The sequence below is a fragment of the Poecilia reticulata genome, linkage group LG1 (genome assembly GCF_000633615.1).
Source record: "Poecilia reticulata strain Guanapo linkage group LG1, Guppy_female_1.0+MT, whole genome shotgun sequence".
NCBI classification, from domain to species: domain Eukaryota; kingdom Metazoa; phylum Chordata; class Actinopteri; order Cyprinodontiformes; family Poeciliidae; genus Poecilia; species Poecilia reticulata.
In genome coordinates this window covers 32,755,346-32,767,773 of record NC_024331.1, presented here as the reverse complement: position 1 = coordinate 32,767,773, position 12,428 = coordinate 32,755,346, and the positions used below count along the sequence as shown (strand labels likewise).

At 44.0% G+C, this 12,428-nt stretch overlaps 1 protein-coding gene across 6 annotated transcripts in view; it reads left to right on the top strand.

Annotated features, from left to right (window-relative positions):
- The window catches only part of sorcs1 (sortilin-related VPS10 domain containing receptor 1), a 159,375-nt gene that overhangs the window by 125,897 nt on the left and 21,050 nt on the right, over window positions 1–12,428 (top strand). For all 6 annotated transcript variants that reach the window (XR_001776723.1, XM_008422152.2, XM_008422146.2 and 3 more), the window contains 7 exons: window positions 423–602; window positions 2,215–2,361; window positions 3,189–3,291; window positions 5,264–5,340; window positions 8,182–8,273; window positions 8,631–8,738; window positions 12,179–12,296. Coding sequence is in view for 5 of the 6 variants with exons in the window: in XM_008422152.2 (XP_008420374.1) it covers window positions 423–602; window positions 2,215–2,361; window positions 3,189–3,291; window positions 5,264–5,340; window positions 8,182–8,273; window positions 8,631–8,738; window positions 12,179–12,296 (825 nt within the window). In the remaining variant the exon portion in view is untranslated. The remainder of the gene's footprint in view (window positions 1–422; window positions 603–2,214; window positions 2,362–3,188; window positions 3,292–5,263; window positions 5,341–8,181; window positions 8,274–8,630; window positions 8,739–12,178; window positions 12,297–12,428) is intronic.

The window sequence follows — 12,428 nt, the reverse complement described above, 5'->3', positions numbered from 1 at the left end:
TCCATCTGTCCCTCCATGTGTCCGTCCATCTGTCCCTCCATCTGTCCGTCCATCTGTCCGTCCATGTGTCCCTCCATCTGTCCGTCCATCTGTCCCTCCATGTGTCCGTCCATCTGTCCGTCCATCTGTCCGTCCATGTGTCCGTCCATGTGTCCCTCCATCTGTCCGTCCATCTGTCCCTCCATGTGTCCGTCCATGTGTCCGTCCATCTGTCCGTCCATCTGTCCGTCTATGTGTCCCTCCATGTGTCCGTCCATCTGTCCCTCCATCCGTCCGTCCATCTGTCCCTCCATCTGTCCCTCCATGTGTCCCTCCATGTGTCCCTCCATCTGTCCGTCCATGTGTCTGTCCCCTCCTCCCTCCATACCAAATCAAACCTTTCCATCCAGCCCATCAGCCTGATTGTCTGGTCCGTCTCCTAGGAGCTGCATGTGATCAGTACAGATGAAAACCGCGTGGTGGCTGCTGTTCAGGAGTGGAACCAGAATGAAACCTACAACCTGTACGTGTCGGACACTTCGGGCGTCTTCTACACTCTGGCTCTGGAGAACGTGGTCAGCAGCATGGGCCTGGAGGGCAACGTCATGGTGGACCTCTATGAGGTAAACAAGCTTTAACAGGACCGTTCTCCGCTGGACTCGGCTTTTCATTCCAGGAACACGTTTGATTTCAGTTAGAGGTGAACGTTAAAAGCAACTGGTCTGAAGTTTTATTAGAACTTTGATCAATTTATCAGAGCTTGAAGGCAGAGGGGATGAAATAAACCAGCAACTTTCCTCTGAAGTGTCCACATCGACAGGAAAGGGAATTCTTCCTGGAATAGTAGCTTTCCTGAAGCTAAGATTATCTCTTCCTTTGATGAAAAAAGCAGCTAATTTTTAATGAAACCTACCTAATCTTTATATTTTTTTGAATCATTTGACCACCTGCCATTATTTAAAACTTCCATCTGCGGATCTGATAATTAAGCCTGCGATGATGCAGCGCATGTCTTCCTGCAGCCGCAGAGATGGAATCAAATCCACCGTCCTGATTGGGGTCGCCACCCGGGACGAAACTTATGCTAAATCTTCACTCCGAGGGAGAATGAAGTATCTGCCAATTACCAAAGTGGAGTTTCACGGGTTGATGGAGGCGCAGCGACTCGCTGGAGGCCGGCGGCGGCACCCCGCCGGCCTCCAGCAGGGAGTCACATTCATTTAAGACACACATTGATTACTCACAAGTCTCCAGACGCTCCATCATTTTCCACTCAGCGTTTGTCGCTGTGTTTGGTTCTGGTAGGAATACAGAGCAGGGCTGTGTGTGCTGCAATCAGCCCGGCGTCCGACTCGCTTTGCACTGAGCCGTGTTTTCATCAGCTCCGTGTGACGTTTGGCTGCAGCTGAAAGCTGGTAGTCAGACTTATAGGTGCTGCTTGTAAAGTTACACTGTAAAAAATTACAGAAATGTTTTGGTTTATTTGGCCTGTCATTGAGAAAACAACTGTTTACATTTTCAGTTATATTTTCATAATGTTGTACATACATCTATAAATATCATAGTTCCAAACTGAAGATTTATAGACAAGTTAAATGTTTAGTTAAATTAAATATTTCATTTGTATGTAAATATTTAGTTTGTGAGCTAAATATGTTGCTGACAAGCTAAATATTTAGTTTCGGTTTGAGGATATGCTGCCGTCATGGAGACGTTTCATTAACATCATAAAGAACCACATACAAGTTCTTCTCTTTCCTTTTTGTTCATCTGCTTCGTCTTCTCAAACCTCCAGTCAGTCGTGGCAGATGGCCGCTGGTACCGAGCCTGGTTCTGGTTCTGGTTCTGGTTCTGGTTCTCGCTACATGCTTGCTCAGTGTGAGGGTTTTCTGTAATGTGAGTGATTGTTGCTACGTGTTCCTTCAGGAGGAATAAAATGAAATAAAAGTCAACGGCTCGATGCAACCTGCTGGTTTTCCATATGGGAACCTTTTAGACTAATTTGAATATTCCACTGTTTGATAGCTGGGATCATATATGTGATTGAATTTAAATTACCTTTTCAAAATTCCTTGAAATAACGTTTCTTGAGAAACGTTAAATTCTGATTTGTGGAATAAAAAGGTTGTGTGGTTTTCTGAGATGTATGTAAACATCCGGTTTCGACTGAAGTGAATAATATTCAGAGATCTGCCTGAGTTTCTCTCAAAGCTGTTTCTGTGTTGCCTTCCCCAGGTGGCAGGAATAAAGGGCATGTTCCTGGCCAACAAAAAGACTGATAACCAAGTAAAGACGTACATCACTTATAACCGCGGCAGAGACTGGAGGTTACTGCAGGCCCCCAGCAGAGACCTGAGAGGCAACAGCATCCACTGTGTGCTGGTGAGCGTTGCTGCTGCTGCTGCTGCTGCTGCTTCAGCTGCTGCTTCAGCTGCTGCTGCTTCAGCTGCTGCTGCTTCTTTTTTTATCCATGTGTGCGCGTCCATCTGAGAGACAGGAGCCGCCTGATCCCAGCAGCAGCGAGAGGCCGCGCTCAGAGAGCCGCGGCCGTCAGAGCTGAGTGCTCCGAGGCGGCTGAGCTGAAAGGTCAGCCGTTCTGATTCAGTCCACTAAGCTGACCTCCCATTTAAGCTACTGGAAGAAGAAGAGGTGTCAGATGGAGAAGCGCGCTCCTCTCCTTCATCTGTCCGTCTTCCTGAAAGTTGGGGCAGCTCATCGTTCGCCTGAGATTTCAGTCAGACGCTAAAGTTCAACAATCCAAGTAAACAATCCGGTTCATCTGGAACGTTCCCAACTCATCCCAACCTCAGACCGGAAATAATCACTTTTTTCAAAAAAAAAAGAAAAAAGAAAACCCAAACCAATTAGATACTCTGTGGCATTTTTTGCCTTCTTCTCATATTATCCAGTCATTTGTCAGCAAATGTCAGAGTTTTAATAAACCTCCAAACAGCCCGTCACAACATGGCCTCCTCCACTGGCATTTCGCCGCCTCGTAATGAGAATTGTGTCGGTAAAGGTTAACCCAATCAAAATTAATGGTGAGGCCGGCCAATGGGGATGCCGTGTTTGTGATGGAGCTTATGACTTGGGAGGCTTGCGGATCCGAGTCGATGCAACTGGCGAGGCGTGCGTCTGCGTCTCTTAGTGATCCCGGCGGCTCGGCCCGAAGGTTTCGCTAATTGAGATTTTGATTTCTCCCTCTGCAGCCGTACTGCTCATTACATCTCCATCTTCACGTGTCTGCCAACCCCTACACATCTGGAAACATCGCCAGCAGGGAGTCGGCGCCGGGGATCATCGTCGCCTCAGGTGGGTGTGAGGAAGCCGCCGCTGCCGCCGCTGACGGTCTGTCGACTGTCTGCCTTCCTTCAGACGAATCCGCTAATTATGTAACCACCTGCTAACAGTGTTCACTTAATTACGGGGGTTTTATTGTTTAACTGGTTTTACAGTCTGAGATTCTTATGAATCCATTTTGCAGCATCACATTAAAAACTTTATTATCTTTTTGTGCTGCATGTTGGCGAACTGTAGAATCTCCTGCTTAAAGTTAGAAACATGTAGATACAAACTCTCTGCAGACGGATTTACTGTTACAGACATGAAGTATTCGCTCTTTGATCTTGTTCACGTTTCTTTACAACCACACAGTTTGATGAGCTTCATTAGGTTTTAATGTGAAGTGGAAAGAAAATCATCTTTCATCTACTAACGTTAATGAAAGATTTTATTTTTTATTTTACTCTACAAGATATTTCAGTTAAGATTTGAACATCAGTTTTATAGTCTTGGCTCAAATTGTCAATGTAATTTGGTTCAGGACTTTGACTGGGCCATTTTAAAACACAGAATCAGCTTCAAGTGGAAGTGTGTAAACTTTCTACCCTGCAGACTGAAACCATCCAGCTGAAGGAACCTGTGCTCTTCAAAAATAGTTTGTTCAGTAATTTGTTCAAAATATTTCTTTTTGATGAGTAAAAACATTTTATTCTTCCAGAATGAAAAACATAAATCATGAAATGATCTTCTGCACCTTCCAGGATAATCCCTGCAAATGAAAAGCCTCCCCGTAGCATGATGCTGCCACCGCCATGCTTCACAGTGATTAAATGGGTTGTTTGTTTCTGCTTCCCAAAGATCTTTATTCAGATGATGAAAGCAGAGATGAGATGTTTTGTTCCATCTCATAAAATCTGGATAAAATTCCTTCAGGTTCTGAATCCTTGGTGTCCCTCTGCCTGCTGTTCCAGCCTCTGCCTGCCCTCCTCTGGTTTCCACCAAACAGCCGTCAGTGATGCCAAGCTATAAACCATCAAGAACAAAGAAAGATGGAGGAAAATGACATCAGCTGCCTTCCAGGTGGATTCACACCGCAGTGATATTTACTCCCATACGGACCGACACTGTCAATAACTCATCAGCAAACACCTCAGGTGTCTGCAGAAGGCCAGGCTGGCACTCTGAGCGTGAAGCAGAGAATTAAACAGCTCTCAGTGCAACAATCGACCCTTTTGGTTTGATCCGTCATTATTCCAGCTGCGGTCATGAAGGAGGAAAATAACGGAGAAATAACTTCTTCCTCTCCATCCGGGGATCTAATTTTAGAACGATTTCAGCCATCATGATCGCATTTCCTTTGATAAAGTCTACAGATGGTCCGGACCGCATGAAGGAGAGGAAGTCGGAGCCATAAAACGGCGATCTGTTCGCTGTAAACTGAAACTCAACTGCTGCTGGGATTGTTATCACCCTCATTGTGCTGCAAAATGAGAAATAAAAGAATGCACCTAATGGGAAATTCAACCTTTGGTGGTCACTTTTCATAGATCACCTTTCTTCTCAATCTGAAGACAGAAACTGGATCTTTGAGCCCGTTGTGAGAAGGAGATTGTCGCTCATGGAGAGTTCATTCCTGTGGAACAATCAGGCTTCGAAAACCTGCCACCTGGCACCAATTACAGGCTGAATTAAAGCAATTACAGCCTTTTGCACTGGATTAGGAAAGCTTGTCTTAATGTGGTCCGAAGTGCTGAAAGATGAATACAGTAATCAGGATTTATTGGTTAATTTGGGAGCCTGCACAAATGTCACAGTGCGGCGTAGATCTGTAGGGGCGGCGTAATTACAGGCGCAGTCAGCAGCTGCAGAGCGGACCACCGCTGGCTGCAGTCCTCACTGCATCAGAGTTAGATTTGATCTGAAGCAGGCTTTTCTTCCTGCGTACACATCATGCTGCTCCCGTCATCAAATGCGGTTTGTCTTGTGTGAATTTCCTCTGCAGGCTCCATCGGTTCAGAACTGACCACCAGCAATGTGAGCGCGTTCATCACCTCCGATGCAGGAAACACGTGGAGACAGGTGAGGCCTCTTTGTGCTGCCTGATGTCACGCCGCTGAAATGTATCCTGTGAAGTAATTCCAGTTCAGCTGTGAAATGTGGGAAGTGTAAAACAAAATGACATCACTTCTGTTGGGAATGCAGTCTTTGATTCTTCTTTGTGAAGGAAGTGAGAGTGTTTTAGAATCTACAAACCTTTCAGTCGTTTCCCACGGCAGCAGCTGACTGACATTTGGTTCACTTCTGTTTTGCCATCCTTTCTTTCTGCTCATGTTCGGTTAGCAGACGTTGAAGACTTTATTATTGGGTAGAAAATGTTCCACTGCGTGTTGTGAGGACGTCCACATCCAAAGTGTGAACAGTGTTGGCCTCTTGGACCAGAACTGAGCTAGACTTTAGTTTCTCTGACCGGAGGACTAAAACAGCCGACTGTTGGCAGGACGACTCCAGAAAACCACATGAACGCCTGGAACGGCGAAGCAGATAAACCTTCATAAAATAAAACTTCAAACCAGATTGTTGCTCCTCTTGGATCCACAAAACAGAGCTAACAAGTTGAGCTACACATAAGATTAAAGATGAGATTTTGTTAAATCTTTTCAAGGATAGCCACAGAAAACTGGTAACTGGGTTTTATCCTCGAATGTATTTTTGATAATTATAATTTTAAATTTCTTATATTTTGTTTGCAGCAAAATGATCTGTCCTTCAGCGTTTCAAATTAGCATCCAAGGCTCAGTAGCCTGGGTTTGATTCAGTCCAGCAGCACACTGATCATTCAGGTAGAATAGAAAATACATAATGAATATCTGGCCCTCAAATTTATGAAAAATGTCAATGATTAAAACCACAGAAAGAAAAATCCTGAGTTTCTGAGGAGGTAAAAACAGTAGTTGACATTTAGTTATCCATCATTTAACCCTAAATGTAACGGATGTTGGACGTTTCTGCTCTTCAGAGGCTTCAGTCCACCGATCAGCTGGTTATCAGCTAAAACCCTGAATCTGTTCAGTTCAGTGGGTGCCTCAGTCTGAGGTTTGTTGCTACTATAGAAAGTCTTAAAGTTAGATATTTGTGATATAAATAAGGTGTTAAGCAGTGAAGCCAGAAAAACCTGCAAAAAGCCATTTAAACAGATAAATGAACAGAATCTTATGTCTGTGCAGGTGCTGGGCTCTTCTCACGTTTATAGATTTGGTCTTTTATTTCACAGCTTATTTATTTTTGTCCCTGAAGCGCCTCACTAGCAAATATTTTAAAACATATTAATTCACCATCATTTGTCTGTTCAGCATCCATGACTAAGTTTATACATCTGTGACACACAATTCTTCCAGATTGCATCAGTTTTAATCTTGACTGCTACAAGCAATTAATGTCTTAAAACATCTTTCATTCAGGAAGGCAGGAAGTTTTTACCTTCTGAATGGAACAAGCTGCCATGTAGCTCTGAAACAAATGAACTCAGAAATTAAAATGTAAGCAGTTATTACATGTAAAGCCAGTCTGAACCACTGCAGGCTGGTCTTTTAGCCACATCAGTCCAAACGTAGCCAGAAGACTCAGTCAAAGCTCGTACAGGTTCCTCTGTAGACAGAAAACAAATCACTACTAAGTTTGTCTTGAAGATGGATCTTAATGGAGACGGTCAGGCCGGGCCGGCCCAAGCCTTCATGGGGCCCTAAGCAGCCGCTTAGTTTGCTGATGCCTTGGGCCGGCCCTGCAGTCAGGATCGAACTGTACAGAAGCCTCTGGGACATGAAGGCAGACCAAGACCGTGGGAGCTTTTGGGTCAGAATAAATTGGGATCATCTGATACCTGGAGGAAATAATTAAAGCATAAAACGTCATAAAGCTCAGAAGACAAACATCATCCACGGTTGGAGCGGCGGCGCTCGCAGCCTTTACAGATAACTGACAGATGTGAGGAACAGCTGGAGGTTGTCTGGAGCGCTGTCTGCTCAGACAGATGAAGCTACGCTAATTAAAAGAAGCAAAGTCATAAACAATGTCCTAGTTAAAGGAGCTGGGTGTGATGTTCAGAGCTTGGCTTGTTGTTTTACAACCTGACCAGTTTCAAACTTCACCAGAACATCCTGGGTCTTCATGATGCTGGTTGGTCTCTGCTGACTCGTTACGGCGGCGGCTGGAGGCACCAGGCTACAGGGGATTTTATTTAGGGGTATCAAAGAAAAGGGGGCTGAATACAAATGCATAGCGAGACTTTTCTTTTGCTACTGAAGGAAATAATGACGTGACGGTCCGATTCTTTTAAACGGCTCCCTGAGCAAAGCATGTTTATTACCCACTTTATGTTTGTTGGATTTCTACTGCAAGAGCATGGAGGGTCCTACTTTACACATACTGAATAAATACTAACTTCAAGATTCTGAATTTCTCTCACTAAAACAAGTTAATATAGAACTATAGTGATGGATTGTTCTTGTTCTTATAAAAATCTACAGGTGGATCATCTGAACGGAGCCTGAATGTTTGTCCCATCAATTACTCAAAAGTCTGAAAAACAAAAGAAATAAGAATCTGTGCATTTTTTTACACTCTTTTTTTTTAATCTAATTTTTATTTCTTTCCTGCAGTTTAATGTGAAAATCCTCCTGTCTGTTGTCTTACTGCTACTTTGATAAAACATCATTTAGAAATGTGAGGGCCAAGACATAAAACGAGGGGTTGCCATCATGTGCATAACTTCCATTAGATATTAACATCACAGGATCACATTTCAGTCTCTGAGGTCGTGTAACTTTGTAAGGTCAGCAGCATGCAGCTTCCTCCCAGTGACGGCTGCTCGGTGTGCAGACGCAGAAAGTCTCGCCTCGCTGAGTTTTCTTCTTTCTCCTGCAGATCTTTGATGAGGAGTACGCCGTGCTTTATCTCGACCAAGGTGGAGCCTTGGTGGCAATAAGACACACTCCACTTCCCATCCGACACCTATGGTGAGTCATTACCACGAAGCTGCCGTTTGTCACAGCATGACTAATTCCCTCAGAGGGATCTGGAAGTCTTAAGTTAGTCAAACAGAAAAGCAAATGAGTTTGTCTTGAACTGGGGATGAACTGATTCCTGTTAGAGGAGCCAGCAGCCGTGGAAAATGACTCCTCTTACAGCTGTCATTCCGTTTCCCCTCTCCGTGTTTGAAGTCATAACGAGTGTAGCTCTCACTGAGCAGACTCCCTCAGTCCTGCACAGAATATGAAATAAAGTTGTGAGACACCTCTAAGGGTCATTAGCTTGTGCACACAGCGGGGGGGATTAGCATGGATCCCGTGTGCCGCAGCTGTTTGTGTTCTCAGGTTGAGCTTCGACGAAGGACGGCAGTGGAACAAGTACAGCTTCTCCAACACGCCTCTGTTTGTGGACGGGGTGCTGGGCGAGCCGGGCGAGGAGACGCTCATCATGACGTGAGTAGCTCATGTCCATCTCCAAAAGACATCAGGGAAAGAGAGAAATCAGACAAATTGCTCCTGTGTTTGAACTTCTCTGAGCAGCGGTTGATGCAATCTGTTTCTGGTGAACCAGGGAGGATTTATCAAGGCAAAAACATCAAATACTTCCGTCATCCTGATGTGAAATTAAATGTTTTAACTCATATCATCCTAATTTCTTTGTTAACATATATGAACAAGTCCAGGACTTTTCCACAGTAACTTGCCCAAGATGATACCATCAGTTGTTGGCCAGAACTAATCCAGCTCATTTGCTTTTGCCACTCCTCTGTAAACCTCTGTCTGAAATAGCAGAGAGAAGTTAGAGTCTGGGACCTGAAGCTTGAACTTCGTCCTTCTGTCTCTGCTGTATCCAAGGAGAGAGATGCTAATCAGCTGCTCCTGGTTGTAAAAACAATACCTTGTTACCACGGTTACACATCATGACAACTGCGTGAAAGTAAAAATGTGAGAGCAAAAATCCTAGCTGCATTCAAACCAGAGGGAATAAATGTCTAAACATGAAACCAAAAACTATATGAACGAAAGTCTAGAAAAGAATAAATCAGAAGTAAAGTCACAGAGCTGCTCCAACATGCCGCCGCCGTCCATGTTGCACTTTTAGAGCTCAGAGCTGGAACAAAAATAAAACCTAATTTCCTCCAATGCACTCATCTGGTTTGTCACCCGATAGAAATGGTCATTCAAATGGAGAAATGGAGCTGATTGAGCCAATCATCAGATTTCAGTCCACGCTGACATGACAGGGTCATGAAGTTATTGAATAAAAAGTCATTTTGTTTCTCTTTTTTTAAAGGTTTTATTGGCTCTAGTGGCCGTTATTTGATAGTTTATTGACAGGAAAGTTAGTAATCAGAGAAGGGAAGACATGCAGCAAAGGTCGCCAGGCCGGGAATCGAACCTGCGGCGGCTCGTCGAGGACTAAGGCCTCCATATGTGGGCTGTGCTGAACCCCTGCACCACCAGCACACCCTTTGTTTCCCTTCTCATTAGACTTTCCTTTGGTTTGTAGCATTACTATTATCAGATTCTGTTTTTTGTAGGGTTGAAGGACAAACATCAGACAATTAAATGCATAATTAACAACTGATTAGAGATTAGAGAGCTGAAACAGGAGAATCAGTCCTGGTGGACGCATCTGGTCAGAAACCTGCAGAGTTTCTGCTGAGTAGAAACTCAAACATGATTTGAGCTGAGAAACCTGACAGGAAACATCCAGGTTGGTTGGTTCTGAAACCCAGATCCTCTGACTGCTGTAGGTAAGACATTAACTCTGCCGGCTCCATCTGCAGATGTGTTGCTGTAACCTGCGCTTTGCCTCGCCTTCTGAGCCGTTCAGCATTCGTCTCTGCCTGTTTTCTTCTTCATGAATAAAAAAAGACTCTCTCTCAAGGTCTGGCCAACATCAAAACTGGCTGTCTCCAGATTGTGATCACAGGAGATCAATGCTTTGGCAGCCGGCGACAGCGTGACTGTCCATCTGAAGAGCATGAAGGAAAATGAACAAGATGATCAAAAAAACAGGAAAACAGCAAAGAAAGTTTAGTTTTGAAAACTTTTAACAGCATTAGAAATCAGGCAGAGCGGCGAGCACGAACCATTTTGCCCTCAGAGAGCAGAGTTATGAAGATTCCCTCCACATTTATTATTAGAATAGCCACGAGCCGGGAGCATTCATATGACGCAGCACCGGCCCGTTATTGCAGCGCAGAGTGGGGCCCGTGGGGCCCGTTACCAAAGGGTCTCCATGGGCACATCAATGTTTCATGACACCTGCCATTAATGACAGAGTGACGGCGGGCGCGGCGCGGCGCGGCGGGAGAGTGATGGGCGCAGCAGGAGGAAGGAGAGCAGGAAGGCAGGATGACAGGAGCAACGCACCACGTCTGTCTCTATGTGGAAGGAGTTTGAGGTTCTGCTGAGACAAAGCAGAGACTGAGATCAAGTCCTCCAACGTTAAGCCTGTTGGCCATCAGTTTTCATAAGACCATCATGCACCGCTTTCTTATCAATTTGTACTAATTTCTGCAGTAAGTGCCTGTCATGGTCGGATGGCTTCGGCGCTAATTGACAGATTGTGATTAATATGTTGCCTTATGGTCGGTCTCTCACACACACACACACACACACACACACACACACACACACACACACACACACACACTTTTTTTTGATTCAGCTGGAGATGGAATATTCTAGCCGGTTTAATAACCTTGAATTGTATTTGGAATCTGGTCAGAGAAAAACAAGAGAATTTATTCTTATTAACGTTCATAATAAAGACAGATTAGTCGTCATTTTGTCTTATTTTTGTTTGGTTTGTGTTTTCCAATTTGAGTAAGGTGACAACAGATAAATGTGAAGGCAGGGATGCGTGTCTGGGCTGCAGCAAGTCGTCTGTCTGCAGGGTTTTCTTTCTGCATGAGGATCTCATTTGTATTTGAAGCAGAAACCAAAGGAAATCGAAAGGCTCTTTTAACCGAGCCTGTCTGGAAAAAGAACAACTCTTTATCACTCCCTTTTTCTCCTAGAGTTTTATTCTTTTGTCTCGTACAAATATTAGGCTACAAATCTTACAAACTTATGCTAAGTTTTCTGAAACTTTATTCTCTCAGCCTCTTCAGACTTCATGAAGTCTCTCTGCTCTTCCCAACTCATCCCAAATGAAGATGGAAAATATCCTTCAGTGTAAAACCATAGGAGCTTTTACTGAGCTACGTTCTCTACCTGGTGAACTTTCTGATCTGTTTTTAACAAAAGATCCACAAAAAAACAATTACAAAATAGTCTAAACTGTAATTTAAGTCATTTAAATAAATAAACCCGTTAGCTGGCTCTTTGTAAATGAGAAGACATGATAGGTGGAATAAAAGCTCAAAACATTTAAGAGTTATCAAACTTTGGAAGCCACAATTTTGCTAATAATTTTGTATTGGCTATTAATTTTGATTTTAAACCAGATTTATCAGTGTCAGAATGCTTCCTGGGATTATGGCGAGGGATTATTTTCAGATTGAAAATGGAAGGAGACAGAAACGCTCCATGGCTGGAATCCCACTGCATGATGGGTCCAAACATCCACATTCTGGCTGGTTTGTGTTTTTAAACATAGTTTTCATCCACAGCCTCTAACATTGTTTCCAAATAAGATGGAGTTTACTCAAAATCTGTCACAAATTTAACAGGATGTTAAATAAGAGAAAATGCATGTTTTAGTTTGGACCATGGAGTAATACATGAAGTTTTCCTCCCTCTGCAGATTTAAACCACTAACTCGGGTCTCGTCTGGTTTGAACCCGTTTGGTGGTGCAGAGTTCTGCTGCCTCCTCTTTAACGGCTCGTTCCATCAATCTCCATCCCTCACTTGGTTTTTTCTTCACATGACTTGTTTCCAGGATCTTTGGGCACTTCAGTCATCGCTCTGAGTGGCAGCTGGTGAAAATAGATTTCAGGTCCATCTTCAACAGGAGATGCACCGAGGCGGACTACCAGACGTGGCACCTACACAACCAGGTATCATGGCTGCCGGACCCAAATAAAGATCTGAGGACAAAACGGTTCTGGACGCACTTTCTGTTTTTAATGATCCCAGTGTGATCAGAGCGAGTAACTATTTACTCTGCTCTTTAATTGACTTTACAATCA